Below are 19,294 nucleotides of genomic sequence, written 5' to 3'. Positions count from 1 at the left end.
CGAAAACAAAAACACGTTCTCAAACGTGTCGAATGTCACTTGCTGCTACATTGAATATTCTCCCCTCCGCACGGCACGTGTCACCACAGTGTCGCGTAAAACAGAACACCCGTGTGTCTGTGACATAACTGAGCTAAACCGATGAACACAAAGGTCTCTGTTAGCTCATATGTGCTTCTCATAGTCAAGGATCCTTCCTGTAAAAGAGAGGACCCTTCCATGTCAGGTCCTGCAGGGACCAGGCAACACTTCTTTCTAGCACTCTGAGAATGCATTAATGGATCAGACTACCAAGTGCAAACTGTTTATTTCCTATGTTTTGTATAAACTAACATAAAGTGAACAATCACCTTAAAACAAAGATTCGTTGGTTTCCGTAGCCTCACTGAGCCTTTTTCTATTTACTTTAGGCAAAGGCCTTGCTTTAATGGAGGCGACCATCTTGCACCACTACGTTTCTATGGTGGCCCGGAAGGACAAACCAGCCAGAGCATGCATTTGACGTTTGGAAGCAGAAGCTAATTGAGAAACAACAGCTGACGCCCTGGGGAAACGAAAAGGGTGAGCTGAGGAGGAGTTTGTTGCAATCTGCAGTCTCACCACAAGATGTCACTAATTCTAACACGATGGATCTTTAATGTCACGTGAAGCTGGCAGCTCGGTGGAAACTACATAAAAGTGTAATTATAACTACATAAATATTTAAATGCATACTGGGCTGTCACTCCAGTAGCTTCCCTGTCACTAACCGTAGTAAAAGCCTAGCAATAGACGTGGCTGTGGGTTCTTTTCCACTGTGCTGAGGACCCACAACGTGCATCCTTTGCTCAGTCTTTTGTAGAATTTGAAGGATCCTGCACATTGGTACGATCCTTCATCGGGGTCCAATGATAACACCGTTGAAATTCAACCGTTTGAGGATCCTCCCTTGACTCTGAGAAGCACGTCATGTTTGTGGTGCGTTAAGTCCATGGTGCAGTGTTTCCCAAACTGTAGCTTGTGGCTCTCAGGTGGAGTTCACTTTTATTTTTTTTTCCTCCACTGAAATGAAATAGCTTAAACCTGGAGTGTGTCTGCCACGTAAGTCAAGCACCATTTCTTCCAGAGCAGAGCAGACTGGGGAATCACTGTCTTAAACGCAGTCCCGGCTTAAGGCTGTATATCCAGGAGGGCTTGGTTTATTTCCTGGAAGGAGAGCCGCTCTTTGGTGTTCCTCTTCCAGCAGCTCAGCATGATCTTGTAGAGCGGGTCTGGACACAGCACAGGCTGAGGCAAGTAGATCTGCGAGACAGACAGACAGAAAGAAGTGCAGCCGTGAATTTGCCCGTGTTGCACACTTTGCAGAAATGTGCAGGGTAAGCACGTGAACACACACCTGTCTTTTCTGGTCCCTGAAAAACTCCCCCGTGTTCTCGATCACCTGCTCATCGGTGAGCTGAGAGTACGGTTGTTCTTTGCAGAAGTTTAAAATCTCCCACAGAGTCACTCCAAAAGCCCACACGTCGCTCGCTGTGGTGAATTTACCCTATAAATCAAATGTAAACAGGGATTATACATAGTTAATCAGGGGAACCTCTACACATATGGGGATAAGTATGTTGGAAAAGTAACTTTTGCTGGATGTGCTGTTACAGTAGTAAGCTGATTTTTGATGACCTCTTAAGCCCTATGGGATTAAGATCATTATTATTACATATTACTAAAGACACTATGATATCACTATAATCCTAATCCCGTACAAATAGGGCTTTAGTCTTCAATATCCAACCTACAACAGTACTCCTGACTGGGTTGTGAGAGAATGATGACATCAACAACATTTTGAAGCTTTGAAAAAATCATGAAAAGCTCTTGTAAACCTTTTGTGACTCAAAGAAAAAAAAGAAGTGAAAATCAATTAATTTCCATCACTGCTGAAATTTCTTTAATTCTATTAATTTGGAAAAAAAATCTAATTAGCAAACCCTTCATGTAATATTTGGACAGATAATTCACATAACTCCTTTAATTAGATTAAATTCTACACATGCTTTGGTTTAGATAGATAGTTTATTTTGTATTTTATATGCAATGTAATAGTGGCAGACTACACCCTAATTTGTTTTGGAATGTATTTCTATTATGCATCTGTTTTTTCTTTGACCTTTTCCAAATTGTTGACAAAAAGGTTGCATAGCGTTGCCTTAAAACACCAGTACCAGTCCTCACCAGCAGGATGCTCTCCCATGACATCCAGCGTATCGGCAGCACAGCTCTGCCCTGGATGCGGTAGTAGTCGCCACTGTACAGGTTTCTGCTCATTCCAAAGTCTGCTATCTTTATCGTGTACTTTTTGCCCACCAGGCAATTCCGCGTGGCCAAGTCTCGATGAACGAAGTTTAGGGATGAGAGGTACTTCATCCCCGATGCTATCTGAGTGGCCATGTAGCACAGATTGTCAAAGCTAGAAAGGTCGGGAGAGATAAAGCATCATGGGTTGGTCAGGAAATAAACCAACATGGAAACATGCACTTAAATAAAATATAGCCACAGACTCACCTGACAGTGGGGGCGTTGCTGAGCAAAGCGAGTTGTCCCTCAGGTTCATGACGGGACAGAAACTGGTTGAGATCTCCGTTCTCCATGTACTCTGTGATCATGCAGAGCGGGTCGCTGTGGATGCACACCGCCAGGAGGCGGATGATGTTCGGGTCCTTTAGACGCGACATGATCTTTATCTCTTTCAGGAAGTCATTCCTAGCGACATAAAAGCGTGAGATAAACAAGTAAGATACATTTCTCACAGATACACAGGTAGTGCTGTGAAAATGTGAATCATGGAGTACATTAAACAGGCTCAGGTTGAAATGGACTATCTAAAAGCTAGTAGTAGCTTTTTGCTAATAATTTAAATTAACATTTGTTGTACGCATAAGCATGTTTTTGTGAAACATGGTTAAGATGTTATTCCCCTTCAGCACCAGCTTACACACCCTTTCGGTGTTCTTTCGTCTTTGTGTTTTATTTTATTTTACCAATTGAAAATGAAATATAATAAATATCAATCGTATTAGACCTAAACTTCAGGCCACATGTTTGGTGTAGTGTGTATGTTCTCCCTGTGTGTGTGAGTGGGTTTTCTCTGGGTTCAGTCCAAAAGCACCCCCTCATGTGGAGTATAAAGTAGTAGATAATGAATTGATGGATGGACCTAAAATTTGACTTTATTGTCCTCAAGGGGAAATTCTTTCTCACAGCACTGCACTAGACCTGACAATACTTCACCACCATCTCACTCAGTGGTGTCTGTTGTTGAGGGATGTGATGGCTGAGGCTTTCTTGAGCTACACCCTGTGAGAGCCCTTACAGCTAGATGTTCATAGAGTGGGTGTATGAAGTCCTGTTCTATTGCAATTGTGACACATATAATGGCCGTGTTATTAAGTTCAATGTGGTTGGGGCGTGGGAAGACACCATTATTTTTTGCAGCAGTGTTGGTCGCCTGAGTGAGTCTGGTCCAATTAAAGGTGCAGTGGGGAGATTGTCTTGCGTTATCGAACAACAATTCCATAACATAACAACCATGTAGCATCATTTAAATCAAGTGGTCTGAGGGAAAAACAACACTTCTGCCTCACAACTGAATCGGAAATGTGATGGGAAGCTTTAAACAGACAGATCTCAGGGCAGTTCACAGACTGACCATGGCCAATCAGAAGGCAGTTCATAGAGTTCAATTACTGTACAATAAAGAATAATAATGTGACATCAATATCAGCATAGGGTTTCAACAATGTCTGAGCTCATCTGTCGTGTATGAATCAAGTGCTAATCTGATCACAGAAGCTCAGGACAGAAGGTAAAATCTTGTGCTACAATGGAGCTCTAATTTGCGGCACACGTCTGAGTCAGTACCTGGCATTTTTGTTGGCATCTGAGCGAAGCATCTTCACAGCCACTAAAACTGGCACATCCTCAGAGGTGTCAAATAAAAACTCTTTATTCATGAACTCCTGCATCCCCTGTGCTTCACACAGGTGCACCTGGAGAGGAGAGGATAGGAGAGTCACATTTACAACTTGGCTGTTTCTTTCCATCTCTCAGTTAATCTGTAGATAATCTGGTAAACAGCACACACCTCTCCAAACTGACCCTCCCCGAGCTTCTCTTTGAAAGTCAGCAGTTTCCTTGGAAACTCCTCCACTGCAACATCCTTCCCTGATAATAGGTCCATGGTCACTGCAGGGATGGCGTACGTGTTGCTTCCCGTCACGCCTTGCAGGTTTACTATGTCTGCCTCGGCGTAATGAGGAACGCCGTCCTGGGCAACACTGGTTGCGGTGGATTTCGATGCTGCTGTGCTGGTCGAAGCTGTAACACAGAATCGTCAGTAAGTGGCTCAACATTATCATATTCAGCCTTTATTGCAGACTCTCGGGAGGTGCATAGAATGACACAAAAAGCATAAATCTAAATCTAAATTAAATCTAAATTAAATGTTGTTTATTCCCCTTTTAACTATGAAAAAGTGTTATGTGTGCCATCTATTGGTTAACAAGAGTAACTGCACGAGACTAAGCTGCATGAAAGGAGCAACACATGTATATTCCTTCTAGGATTGTTTTTACTGCAATTCTTGTCACTCTTATTATTTCAAATAGAGAATTAAGGGGTTGGGACACAAAGCACAAGAAAGAGTCAGGTTCCCAGACTTAAACTGTCTGAAAATACAGTTTAAGTTGTTTCAGTGTGGAGGACATAATGAGGTCTTAACGATGAAAACTTGTATAATGGTCAGATTAGACCAAAAACTGGAGGAAGGTAAGATTTATGCAAGCAGACATGTGTGTCCACCTACCAGGCTCCTCTGAGCTCTGTGCAAACTCCGGGAGCTTACATATGAGGCGTGAGGGCTCCTGGTAGTCTGGACCGAGGGGGAAGATTCGCTCATACGTGGAGCTAGACTCCTGTTCGCTGGTCGTACTCGACTGGTTGTGGTTGTAGGCGAACGTCTCGCTCTGTATTGACAAACTAGCAGTTAGTTCATCATCCAGCATCCGACGAGTGGCCTAGAATACAGGATGTTCGGGGTGAAGTGAACAGATCTACGTCTAAATAATCAAAATGTGCAACATCTTCAGGCTCGATGAGGTTTGAACTCACCTTCTCCAGCATCTTCTGCCACACTTGTCTCCACAGGATGATGACAATGATGGCCACAAGGATGAAGATGATGGCGACGAGGCAACCGATCAGAATGCGCGTGTTGCTGTCATCTACTTTGTGGGTGGGATCCTCATCTGATCAGAGACAAAGGGTTATGGTTATGGGATCATTCAGTACAGTATATCTGCACTTATGACGAGTTATTTTACTTTGAGAAACCAAGAGAGTTCAGACTGCAGGCCGATTGTTTTGCTGTAATTATGTCACCTCGAGGTGTGCCAACATAATGACATAATGTACATAAAGTACTGGCTCAGAGGCCTGACTTACTGACAGAACCAGTTAATAATAATGCTTCGTTCCACCCTGACTCCACCCAGAGCTTTCATTTCCAACAGTGACTTAAAACAACTGTGTCAAATGTCAGCAGCTCTTTCTCCTCATGTGTAACATGATTAATCAGTTGAGATACTATATTGACAGGTGATGCATACCAATGTCATATTATACTGTAGTGATTTGGCACGTTACTGTCCAATTATCCTACTTATCCAATTTCCCTTAATAGGTCCAAAAAAAACATTATTTAGTCACTGTTTGTGTGTAGTTATTCAGCGTTGGTGCCAGCAATGCTGTTTTGGTTTGACTGCTGTCAAAATCCCTTTTCCACATTGCTCCCATTTCCCACAACATGCCAATGTCAGCTGAGCTTTTCAAACATGACAGCCATAAAAACAAAAACACAGAGAGAGACTGAGAGCTGCTGAGGAGGAGCTCGACGTGTGCCAGGATATCAGCTTTGTGTATGTCAAAACAGGCCCAGGTTTCACACAGAGTGAGTATGAATAAATTAAAAAGACTAATCTGTGCTTACATGTACTGTGTAATGTCTGTTTGTGGTGTGCTGTGGGATTTCTCTTCATCTAAAAAAGTGCGTTGCCTCAAAAAAGGTTGAAAAACACTGCTATAGAGCACAGTTTAGAGACGTTATCAGCAGTTTAGTTTACTAAGATGTTGTGGTCCTGTCCAACACAATTCACAAATTATTATTATTAATTATTTTTAATTATTATTAAAAAAATTCCAGCACATAAAAAATCATCCAGATTTCTATTTTGAGGAAAAATAACGGGTGGACACAGTGAACTGTCCAGAATTCATTTGTAAAATGGATTTGGGGGCAAAGATGTTTGATCAAAGTTCTGAAGATAATTTAAAGCCATTGTCTGTGTAATTATTAAGATAAAATTAAATACTTTATACTCTAATTGGCATCAAGATCACTGACCTGGTTGTGTGTTGTCCAGTCCAGTCTTGGGCGGAGCCAGAGTTGTGTTGTACATGGCCGTGTCTGAAAGGAAATGATTGACTTTAAATCAGAAGAAGGGCTGCAACAATTCACTAAATGAACTCATCACTCATCAATTATTTTGCTCATCAATGAAGCGGTTTGGCAAAAGTGTAAAACGGAAGTACAACAATAGAAGAAAAATAGTGAACATGAAGTGCAAAATCAATCAATTCAACATATTCCCATGAGCACAAGCTCAAGCTGAATACAGGTCTGAGCAGTTTAGAACATGTCCTGAATGCAAACTCAGATCCAATCACAGAAACCACATTGAGAGGTGGTTCAAGGACTTATTTGTCGACAAAATCTTGCAGTATATGCTATACTGGCTGTGGATGTGACACAAGCAACAGAATCATTAAAAGTAACAACATTCATGGATACAAATTAGTGTAAAAACAAATATATCAGAATATAAGTTCATACAACCAGCAGGGGGCATGTATCTGCCTATTATACCTGACTGGAAGGTGATCTCGCTGAACAACATCCAGGCATCAGCAAAGTAGAACTGGCATTTGATGGCGCTGGCCATGTGATTGGCTAAGTTGACGGTGACAAAGCGAGCGCTGGGATTCTTCTCGTCCACCACAGAGCTGAAGGAGAGCGGCGTGGCCTCCCAGTCTGCCTCAGAACGGAAGTAACACACCACCTGACGGAAGGTCTTCACGTGGCGGGAGAACATGTTGTTGCAGTGGACCTGCAGACAGGGACACACAGGGAGAGTGTTTAGTACTGTGGAACCGAACAGAATGAATAAAACATGTCGCTACGGAGAGACATCTAAGTCTGCACCTTCATGGTGGTGAAGTTTCGCGTGCGGTCAAACTCAAACATGACCTCCACATATCCACTGGGGAAGCTTTCATTGTTCCAGCCGACGTAGTCGTAGCCAGGCCACACGTTGTAAACATGGCTGAGCATGAAATCGTCCAGACCACATACGCCATCAGTCAGCTGACCCAAACCCTCTGTCATACTGGAAAGAAAATGTATTTAAAACACAGAGAAACATGTTTGCAATATGTATTTCACAACCTCTGTTATATGTTTTTTTTTTCTTTTTTGAATGCTTGAAGCTCCAGTGTGTGAAAGTATGAGTGTAGGTCTATAATCCAACACTTTTTTAAATAGAATAAAGTAAATAAACATAGCAAAAAAAAAGAGTTACTAACTGAAACTCAATTGTGTGTAAGCATATGCAAAAAAGTTCAAGCATTCACCACTAGGTGACAGCATTATAAAACCAGTTACTGTTCCTCATGCTCTTGGCTGTGGTGCTGCATTATGGGCCATTTTCTTTTCCCTCTGAGAAAAGAAGGCCTGTGTCATGGAGGACATTATTCATCATCGTCGAAACACTAATGTCAACACAAGCCTCTCAAGTTTGTTCGTCCCCATTTTGAAACTTCGCTTGACTCAGTCATTCCCATGAGGTATTGCTTAACAGTAAACCGCCATGACCCACTCACCACCATGTGGCTCTCTGCTTTCACCATGGTGACCAGGCAACAAGGAGGCGAGGAAGGGGAAAAGTACTGACGCAGGAGGAGAGTGATGATGGAGCAGAGCAGAGCAGTGGTGTGAGGAGGCAGGAATGAAAGACACATACCTGTGGATGATGGCACCGTCATAGACGGTGTCGTTGAGGTGAACGGGCGACGTGGGCAAGGACATCTGCTCTCCCACTGGTGCGTTGTATGACACAAGACCATCTGTAAAACAATTGATTGGTTTATTTTTATGGATTCATCCACAGAATAATAGATTACTTCATGAAGCACTTCAGGAAGGTGTTCGGGTAAATCTGCAGCACCAAGTGCAATTAGAGTTTTAAGTAAATGTTCTATCTTATATTGTTGTTGGTTGTATTTTTTTTGTATTTTTGTTTCACGGGTTGTCACGTCATCAGCTTACAGTATCTGCGCAACATACAAAGGAAGGAGAAATGTGGCCTTGGGATTCTCAAAGCGAGTAAATGAGATTTGTGTGGGAATTAATCAGTTTGTGTGGATGACTAACCTAAGCTCTGCGAGCATATATGGTGAATCATGCAGTATAAGGAAGTTATTGAAGTGTTGTTTTCCACTACAATGTGCAATGTTTTAAATGTTTTTTCTTTTTATGCATTGATTTGACCTCAATTTCACCAGGTTCTTCAACAAAAAAATTATAATAGAAATCTAAAATGAAGAATGTCCACATTTATGCTAATGTAGTTCTAACACTGACCATATTTAAATTTAAGGAAATGCATACTGCTTAGGGTCCAGTGTGTACCATAGGTATGTTGTTATAATTAAAAATCATTTAGTCTTCTTATCCTTCGAATAAGCCATTACATGTTAGACGGGGCCTTACTTTACAGAGGCCGCCATCTTGGCTGTTTCTACGGCAGCCCTGAATAGACAAACCAGTGTTTCATGTTTTTAGGCAGAACCCAAAGGGGGAAAAAGAACACAAGGGATGAGTGTGTGTAGCTGTTATCGGCAATCTCACAATTAGATGTCACTTATTCTTACACACTGGACATTTGATGAAGCATGTGTGGACAATAAAGCATGAAAATTGCTAAATTTAAACCTGAAGATCGAGGTTAAAGTGAAAGAAGAAAAGGAAAAGAACAGCACTGAAAGGGTGTTGTTAAAGATATTGCGCCCTATAACCAGAACTTCTAACTCATGCCACATGTGCACAGACAAATCAATCAATCAATGCAGGAAACATAAGCCGATGCTCTCTGTCTGTCTGTCTGAAGACAGTCGCCTCAGCTCTGTTGTTCTGTCTTTACATATCCTCTCTCTCTTCACTCATCAGTCCTCACCAACATCTTACCTAGCCATTCACAGCCGTAGAGCTCCACTCTCATGCACACGTTCATGGAGTGATCTGTGACGGGCATGAAGCGGACATAGCGAGCGATGATGGGCGGCTCCAAGTCCTTTAGTACGATGTCGTAGGCGTTTCTATTTCCCTCAATCACCTTCATGAAAAACAAAGGAGCACAACAATGACTGACAGTTATTACATATGCATGATATCATGGCCTGGGCTGTAGGATTAAAAAAAAAGAAAAAAAAGGATTTATATATGTTTAAAGTAAATGTGCATAAAAATGGGGTGTTTCAATGAATTGTAGGGTCAAATTATATACATATATGTATACACTTGCCTGTTTGCCTTGTCTGTTTCTCCATGAGATCCAGCGACTTCCATCACGGCTGTACTTAATTTTGTACATCTGTGCAAACTCGTTGCCCATGCCTCCTGCATGTCGACCCTGGGTGCCCACGAGGGTGATGAAGTGAAGTGAGCGCAGGTCGATCTGAAGGAACTCCTTCAGGTTGTCTGTCTCAAACGTTATTTCTGGACACCACGCGCCGTCGCCCTCCTCAAAGTCCAGCCTGGAGAGAGACATTTGGAAAAGGAAGGAGTTGCACAGTGAGTGGACGTCCACGGTGGAGTTGCAGCAGGAAAGGGAAAAGGGTACAGGAGGAAAAAAAAATATAGGACAGGATGGCAGGGAAAGGTGAGAGGAAAGTAATAGTGAGTGCAGTGGTGGATTTCACTCCTAAAAGCCTGTTATGAAAACACCTCAGTGAAAACCTGCGTCGTAAATCCATCCTAAAGTGTTAATTTTGGACGAGGGGCTGTCAGAGGAGAGCGGGAGCAGAGCGAGAACAAAAACACAGCCAAGACGAATGGAGAGAGTGTATAAAAAACCTTATACTGATATTCAGACGCACACACACAGACACACAGACAGACTCGTGCATGCTTTCTTAATCACGACAAACTTGACACACATTAATTTATGATCTTTAGTGCAGTGCCCGTAGGAAGTATGTATTCCTATAGTGGGAGCTGAAGAAGATTTTTCAGTTATGGTAATGCATGATAAGGAACGTAAAGGTTAACATAATGCAAACACTGTGCAACCTAATGTTTTTTGAAGAAAGTCAGCTCACTGTCAAAGTGCATCAGGGCAAATGGATCGTTTCCTGAATTTCAAAAATTCATTAAAATTATTGCTTAAGAGATTTGCAGATATTTTCAACGGATCCTTGTTCAGGGCGATGCCGACTATTATGATGGTAAATTTCAAGTCATTCTGAGATACTTTTTGTTTTTTTTGAAGAAAGTCAGCTCACTGTCAAAGTGCATCAGGGCAAATGAATCATTTCCTGAATTTCAAAAATTCATTAAAATTATTCCTAAAGAGATTTGCAGATATTTTCTACGGATCCTTCTTCAGGGCGATGCCGACTATTATGATGGTAAATGTCAAGTCATTCCGAGATACTTTTTGGTTTTTTTGAATAATTCAGGTCACTGTCAAAGTGCATTTGGGCAAATGGATCATTTCCTGAATTTCAAAAATTCATTAAAATTATTCCTGAAGAGGTTGGCAAATATTTTCAACGGATCCTTGTTCAGGGTGATGCCGACTATTATGGTGGTAAATTTCAAGTCATTCCGAAATACTTTTTGTTTTTGAGAAGAAAGCCAGCTCACTGTCAAAGTGCATCAGGGTAAATAGATCATTTCCTGAATTTCAAAAATTCACTAAAATTATTCCTTAAGAGTTTCGCAAATATTTTCAACGGATCCTTGTTCAGGGCGATGCCAACTATTATGATGAAAAATGTTTAGTGGTTAAGTTTAAGGTAAGGTGCTAGAGAATGTAAGATTGTGTCCTCACTACGACTGCTGTGCAAACGTGTGTGTGTAAGAGACGTACCTGCCGTATCTGGCAGCGGTGGATTCAGACCACTGGCTGGAAGCAGAAATGTCCTCGTCCTGTATCTGACCCCCTGACATGCCCAGAGCATAACGACACACACCTGAGACAAAACAACAACACATTATTTCAGTTAAAGGCCGGATGACAAACAACCCACAAGACAAATATCAGAATCAAATACATTTACCAAAGAAGGAAAGTGATTGTCAGAAACACTGTTATTAGCTTTTACGAGCATGTTAATCTGAAAGAAGTCCGATTTAAATATTTTTCTTACTTGATAAATTATCACATAAAAGCGAGATAAGTGTTTATTACTTCATGGATCTTTCACCTGGATTATCACACAATGAAAAGTGCAGCTGTCCTCACTTTTCTCGGACCAGCCACAGAGCTGGCTGACGCAGAGAATTCAACACTGTATTCAAACACACCAGACACACACACGCACACACACACACACTCCTTTCAAGAAACACACACAGATTGTGGTTGCTGTATTGAAATAATAAGCTGGGACCATTCGGCGTCTCCGCCAATCCAAATAGTGTTGGTACTGAGCACATGCACAAGAGAGGTGGTTACTGTGTGTGTGTGTGTGTGTGTGTGTGCGTGCGTGCATGCATGCGAGTGGTAAATCAGGCAGGTTTGCGTCCATCACACCTCCATTCTGTGGTCTATAGAAACTGTATGCCCACTGTTTCCTGTACCCCCTCCACATCCTCATCCTCCTCTTCTGTCTCCTCTCTGTCCTGGCCTTCTGTGTGGTCTCGCTCTCTCTCTTTCTTTCGGCTTCTTTTTCCTTCTCTTCTGTGTGCAAGTTGATTAAGATTAACACAGCAATTCAGAAAAATCTTCATCCCATCAAGCAGCTTCGAGGCAAACTGAGCGTGACACAGCCAGCGTGGTTTCTTATTACTTTTTACGAGACTCTCGCAAGAAGGAATGTCCTGATTCCTCTGCGTTTCCATGGGTAGAAAAATAAAGGGGGCACTTTTCCATCATGTTGTATCTAAAGGGTTGGGTTGTTTTGTTCTCACACTGATAACTCCACTTAACAGGATAGTACCGCTAAATAGCCTCACTGATGGATGAAAGAGTCTTTGGAAAACTTGATTTCTGTACACATGATAGAAGTGGATTGGAAGAGAGTCTGACCCTGTTAACCTGGCCCCTTGTCCCACACACAAAACCTTTGAGAAGATGCCAGCAACAGCAGAGCTGGAGGTTCAAGGCCTTCTCTGTCTCTCTCTCTCCAGCCTCTCTCCTGCTTTTTCTTTCCTGTCTTTCTTTCTCCCCCTGTGATTCCGTCTTCCTCCTTTCTTGATCTCCTGCAAATATTTGCTCAGAAGTCAAGAAGTGGAAACCCCCGAAGGGTTTTTAGGACGAGGACACAAGATCTGATACACAGCTCACGTCTCACAGGTTTGTGCAGTTTAAGGACACACATTGACTTCCATTCGTTTGGACTGCCTGACCAATGGATTATTAAAGCTTGACTCCAAATATTAACCATGACCAGGTAACCAGATAATATTACCTTAACCCAAACCTAACCAGTTCTTCAAAATGTGAGGTTCTGCACTCTTAGAAATAAAAGTGCTCGAACCATAGTTGAACCATATAATGTTCTTCGGCTTGTCCTCATAGGAGAACCCTTTTTGGTACCCTTTATTAGTGTTACCAATAACCCTTGAAAAACCCTTTCTTCTGGAATGGGTTTTTCAGAAGCAAATGGTTCCAGGTAGAACCTCAGCCCTTGTAGAAGAACACTTTTGGAACCCTTATTTCTAAGAGTGTGCCCCACAAGGACCAGGTTTTGTGCTCCCTGACATCTGGTCCTGAAAAAGTCAATGTGTTAACAATTCTATTGCTACTAGATTTAGCTCATTCTCCTGTGATTTGAGACACAAATTCATGTGAAAAACACATCATATAACTGTAATCAATATGCATTCGTAGAATAATAAAGTTAAATCTAAATCTCATTGTTAAATCTTAAGGTTAAGTCTCAATAAAAATGCTGAATCTAGATCTAAAATTAGCTAAATGTGAACACACAAAAGCAGCCACACACGCACACAGACACACTCTTGGCAGTGACACAGTGACACAAACAAGAACTCTTCCAGATGTCTACACTCGTCTCCTCTTTCCTCACTGCCCTCACTTCACCAATCCATACCCTGCACCAGATCACCAAAACACAATCTCACTCATCTCATAATCTCAGAATATTATGGTATATTCCGGCTATGATTACATTTGCAAAACCACATAGGTGCTTAAACTACACAGACACTAGCAGCAACAAGTTGTCAGAACCTGATAAAGATGGTTTGAAATCAAATCAGGGCAGGATAAGATGACAAAGAACAGGAATATTAAATTATAATATCGGGCATCGTGTAGCGCGGAATGTTATGCAGTTGCAGCCCAGTTTAGTTAAAGGTTGTTTGGGCTTGATGTGGTCGGCGTTCCGTTGCTTTGACGACACAGGCTACTTCACACAGAGGTGAAGAGAGTAAACAGGCATCGAGACGAGAAGGAGAGAGAGAGAGGAGCTGCTGCATGAAACACTGTCCAAACATTCAAAAGAAATGTCAGTGGAAACACTGGGGTCATGTGTGGTGACATGAGTGTGATTTTCTTCCGTGAAGTCTTGCCAGAAATACACAGCGATGCAGACCACGGACAGTGCAGCATCATCAGATGGGGGGAAAACACAGCAATTGCCTTGGACATAATTGATGAAAATAAGAGTCATTATCAGAGTCTTTAACCACATCCTAAATACATTCAAGAGAGAGAGAGAGGGAGAGAGAGGAATGGGTTTCAGTGTTGCCGTGCCGGATGTATGACCGCTCCAGCAAATGTTGTTTTTTTTGCTGTGTTTATTTATCTACCCAACCCACTCAGATGTGACCACTGGGGTGAGCTGCACACATATTATACACACACCGACCCCACCACCCATCAGGATTCATATTTGGCCACAGCATCTAAAAATATCACCCGAGAAAAAATGTGGAAAAATACCAGCCTTGTGCGGTTAAAGGAGAGAGAGAGAGATGAAGGAGTCACGGACTAAATAAACCCCCTCTCTCACCTCTTGATTTTTACTGCACCCTGCCTTGAAAGGCAGACTTGTTCTGTCAGTGTTTGCTGTCCATCAACTGACTCCAAATACACACACACACACACCCCCCCCCCCCACACACACACACACACACAGGTCTGCAGCATACCTGTCCCTAAAACTATATGTCAGCACAACTGTATTTGTGTTTATTACAACTTTTTTGTCACATTTATTACATTCTTAAATGGGATCAGGTTACAAACTTGCTGAACAGTGGCCCCTGTGGTCACAAGTGGGAGTGCAGCATGAAGACAACTTTGAAATCATTTTTTAAAGTTTTTTCCCCCTCAAAGTTATGTCATATGTTGTTTAAGATATTATTTTTATTTCAAATATACAAGCACATGAGGACAGGTCATTTCAACACATCTTCATGTCATTTTTTGTAAGCAATTGAATATTGGGCCAAAACATATCTTCATCAAGCAAAGTGGTTTCAAACGTCGTCAGTCAGAAACAAAAACCCACGTTTGCTGCCTCAAACTAAGAATAATGTGGACGTAAGCTGTCTTTAATCAGCAGATTGTTACCAAGACAAATGTGTGTGCAACACCTACTCGTACTGTTAGTGTTTATTGTGCATCATTTTAATTTTAAGAATTACTGCTTCCGTTTTAAGCCTAACATATGCAAGTAGTTATTTTGCGGATATTTACTCCACTAAACCATGACAGTCATATTTTTTCAGAATAAAAGCTCTGAACTCAATATGAAATGTGCATCTTTTTAATCCTGTGTGACTGTTTGGTCTTTAGCAGAGGTTTCTTCTTTTCTTTCTTTCTTCATTGGCCTCTGTTTAACGTCATTTGCATGTTTTTTTTTTGACAGCGATTCATTCTCGTGCATTCATCTATTCATTCGGTTTCTATTTGAAACATCCTCATAAGTATAGGAGCCCACACGATAATAACACTGCATGATATTTGGCCGCTCTGCGCAGGCCTGTGCTCATGTCCACACCTTCTCCTCCCTCATCTCCGCAGTGAAATAAAGTTCGCCCACTCCCGAGTAAAATGAGAAAGACAGGGATGCTGTAATTCCATTGCCTGGGAATTTTAAACAGGGGAAAATTGGCATCCGTCAACATCTCAGCTCTACTAAATTCAGCCGTGAATATTTCCAGACTGTGGAAAAATGGCCTTCTTAGTCTTCTTCTTCTTCTCAATGCAGCAGAACTGCAGCATTAGATTGTTATAAGATATCTTGCATCCGTATATGATGAGAGCAGGTTGAGATGTGAGTGGGTCACTGCTGCTGCTTTGTAAACCAAACTCAACTCCATTAGGGTTTTTTTTAACAGTGAACTTGGTGAACTTTAACCATGATCAGATGCACAAACAGTCCTTTCCATGACTTATGAGCGGTCAAATACTGGGAGGCACACACACACACACACACACACATATATACACAATGCCGGGGCGAAAGACAGAGCTTATTTCAATGGACTTTCCTGCTGTCAGAATGTCTGGTATGCATTAGCCACAGACTCCAGTGGGATAGCTGGATCCACAGCATGCATGTGCATGCGGGTATATGCATGTGATTGTGCACACGCACACATGCACGCGCACACACACGTAAAAGGAAAATAGAAAGAAAGACCAGCAATAGAAGTCCCTCTGGGGTCATACACTCAAATCCCTTATTAAATGCAGTTGAGAGATGTCTCATAAAATATTCATGTTGCCCTTTTTTTCTTCTTCTTCTTCTTCTTTTGTGGAATGCAAAGTAAGATTTTGAGTAAAAGTTCAATTTTTTATCTAAAGATAAATAAATAAAAGGGAATCTCACGTTACATTCACGTCTTGTTAAATGGGTCAGAAATGCAGCCATTAACATATACAGACGTGCATGAAAGGCGGCGCAGCATGAACACATTATTTGACTGGAAAACTCCCTCTATAAACACACACTGTGGCGTATACGATCACTATCACACTCAATCTACACATTTCTTCCTTTGAAGTTCTTATAAAATGCTCTTTTATTCTGTTAGTTTTGACACAAGGGACACAAATGACAAACATAAGCCAAGTTGTGGTGTGTTGTGGTGTGCCTGATTGACTTAGGGTATGGGAGAATGCAGTATATCAATTATTTTCTGTTTATGAGCTCACATTTGCTTTTATTATACTTTACGTAAATGCAATAAGCTTTTTATTTTGCAAGTAAAAGTGATTGTGGAGTAAGGAGGGAGGGAGGGAGGGTGTGGAAGTGATGGAGCTTTTCTTTTTTTCTTTCAGTGTTGTTTTTTTGTTCCTTTTTGGCATAGCGAGGTCAGCGAGACCTGTTCAGCATCGTAGACAAAACCGTCCTCAACAGCTCTTCATGTCCGAGTAGATTCATGCATTATCTTTTCAACAGTAGAAGGAAAACCAGCTCGATGACTGACAAATATCTGCAATATGTCGACAATTTCAACAGTCACCAAAAACATTGCTTTCATCCAAAAAAAAATTATTGGTTCCTTTTCATTGACATCCCAAAAACCACCCACACAACTGAGGGAGAGCTGGAGAAAGACGTGCATGCAGAGATCAAAGAGGCCAGACCATAGAGAGAGGGACCACATGGCTCACACAAAGCAGCACTTATCCAAAATCTGAATCAGTTGCAGTCTGGGCTACTGGTCTGCATCACCAAGCCCTCTAAAAAGACTAAAACTCAGAAAAGTCACTTTTTTTTTAGTGTTCACAGAGTCTCAAATGTGATCTCAGTGCTCAGTCTGAGTCAGAACAGAAATCCGGAAAATGTACCCTGTGACAGGGTTACGTACCTGGGTTGACCTGCGACGTGACGGTTTGGAACAGACCGAGGAGGAGGAGGAGGAGGAGGAAGTGAGTGTCCCACAGGTGCTTCATCCCAAACACATGCACAGAGACAGGCTTCCAACCTGCAGGGGAAGAAGGGAACACAACGTCAGTGACTCACTTCACCACGTGGGGCTTGAAAAATAAAAAGTTCAATATGAGTCTTTATTTTCATTTTATTTACTTCCCTGTGTTCATGGGAACGTTAAAGGGGAAAAGGGGGATTTTAATTGGAGGCATGCTTTTTTTTATCGCTCAATAAAATACTGAATAATTGCCACATAACAATGGAATTTCCATTTATTTAGTGCTTTATCACTCTATAAGAGAAGGCCTATTAAAGTGTAACTACGGTCTTTTTGTCGATGAATTTTGCATTTGTGTTATTTATTTATAAAAAAACAAAGTACTTTACAGTGCAAATTATAAGGCAAATAAAACTGATGCAGAAATTAGGTAAAATCTGATAAATCAGATAAAATTTGAATAAGCAAATGTTTGAAGCCAGATTTAAAAGAATACACTTGCATTTCTCAGGTCTATGAATACTCAAATTACACACACTTCCATCAGCACCATCAACAAAAACAAGTCCCCATGATCTCTCGGATGTCTCAGTATCATCATTAACAGCCAGGCTCTGTTCATGTGATACAATCTCTAATATGGTTTCTGTTCACGTTTTAAAATCTGTGGAAAAAATTGTATTTTCCACACTGTGAGGATGATTTCTCCAGCTGTGTTCACCCTGACTTTTATCACTACAATATTATTGTACTATTGCAGTGGGGTTTTACTGACTGGTCCCATAATAACTAACCACACCATGGGCATTCTAACACAAACCTGTTAGGAGGGAGTAAAATCAAATCTGTGAATTCATATTCATACGTACATTTCCATACATTTCCCTCAGTCTTTCTTTTTTTATATTAGAGATGAATGGCAGAATGAATGGGTGAATGAAAAGGACAAAATCGATGGAAGAAGAAGACAAAGAAACGCTGAGTCACAGACATGACTTCAGCTGGACAGGAACGGCCAACCAGCCGCCTCCAACTGACCACTCAGTGCAACAGCCGAGAAAATCAACAGGCTTCTCTCCATATTTCATTTAAAACAAAACATTCAAACCGCACAATCTTGTACATTTGTGCTTTTTTTAAAAATGTTATTAAAGGAACACTGGAAAATTAAGTTCTATTGTGACTGAGATGGTAATGTTCTTTTTTTCCCCTGTTTTAATCAAACCACAAAACCTTCAATTTATTAACCAATAATAATAAAATTCCATATTACACCGATTTTGTCCTCCTCACACTGGCTCCCCGTCAACTACACTGATTCATTTAACAAGGCTGTTTTTAACATTTACACAGTCAAATACCCAGTTACATAATATCCCTCCTCATTCCTTATGTAATCTGGTTTTATGTAATCTGGTCTTCATTATTAGCTGCCCCGAGGAACAAAACCAAAACCAGAGGTGACTAAGCATTTTACTTCCTGCCTTTCTTTTACAAAACACAACAAATTGTGTCCAGTCAGAGTCAGATGTTGGAATTTCCAAGTTAACCGGAAAACCCCCTCAAGTCGGATTTCCAACATCATCAACCCTGACATGGGATTTTAAGATGGCTTCAACCTTCAATCCTGCTGTCATATTTCACAGTCACTGAGTCGTAAACATCATACTATTCACTTAATATCCATGAACATGTTGCTACACTGTTAGTGTGCGGAAAATACTGTTTAGAGCATTTTAATGGACTGGTATACACTCTTAGTAATAAAAGTGCTAAGTAGAACCATATAAGGGGGTTCTAAAGGGTTCTCTGGATCAAAATTATTCTTACTGGAACCATTAGTGTTACCAAGAGCCCTTTAAAAACCCTTTCTTAGGGAAAGGGTTTTTCAGAAGCAAACTGGAACAATTTAATTGTTCCATGTAGAACCTCAGCCCTTGTAGAAGAACCCTTTTGGAACCATTATTAAGAGTATATAGCCCGCGATACATTTGTATCCATGTTTTTCCATATATTCTGAAGAATGCAGTCAACCTGAAGGTGATGTCACACCCAGTTTTAATCTCTGACCTC

The 19,294-nt window shown here is 41.2% G+C and overlaps 1 protein-coding gene across 1 annotated transcript; it reads right to left on the bottom strand.

The window, feature by feature from the left end:
- Positions 1 to 891: 891 nt before the first annotated feature.
- On the bottom strand, positions 892 to 17,272 carry ddr2a (discoidin domain receptor tyrosine kinase 2a). The gene is made up of 16 exons (XM_083888782.1): positions 17,162 to 17,272; positions 11,238 to 11,340; positions 9,669 to 9,900; positions 9,332 to 9,479; positions 8,109 to 8,211; positions 7,292 to 7,475; positions 6,956 to 7,196; positions 6,434 to 6,496; positions 5,143 to 5,279; positions 4,834 to 5,048; positions 4,118 to 4,340; positions 3,895 to 4,022; positions 2,539 to 2,736; positions 2,209 to 2,443; positions 1,376 to 1,525; positions 892 to 1,281 (listed from the first exon to the last, which is right to left on the bottom strand). Exons 1-16 carry the CDS (start codon positions 17,244 to 17,246, stop codon positions 1,150 to 1,152), a joined length of 2,577 nt encoding a protein of 858 aa, XP_083744908.1. The 5' UTR covers positions 17,247 to 17,272; the 3' UTR covers positions 892 to 1,149.
- Positions 17,273 to 19,294: the final 2,022 nt, after the last annotated feature.

Source organism: Microchirus variegatus (assembly GCF_963457635.1).
Source record: "Microchirus variegatus genome assembly, chromosome: 4".
Lineage (NCBI taxonomy): Eukaryota > Metazoa > Chordata > Actinopteri > Pleuronectiformes > Soleidae > Microchirus > Microchirus variegatus.
Note: the sequence above shows the minus strand (reverse complement) of the source record. Positions and strands in the feature narration are given on the sequence as shown.

Coding starts and splice junctions, on each gene's coding strand:
- ddr2a (XM_083888782.1), bottom strand. CDS start 17,246: ATGAAGCACCTGTGGGACACTCACTTCCTCCTCCTCCTCCTCCTCCTC. Junction 9,901..11,237: donor ACCGCTGCCAGATACGGCAG/GTACGTCTCTTA, acceptor GTCTCTCTCCAG/GCTGGACTTTGAGGAGGGCG. Junction 7,197..7,291: donor GAAACTTCACCACCATGAAG/GTGCAGACTTAG, acceptor CCCTGTCTGCAG/GTCCACTGCAACAACATGTT.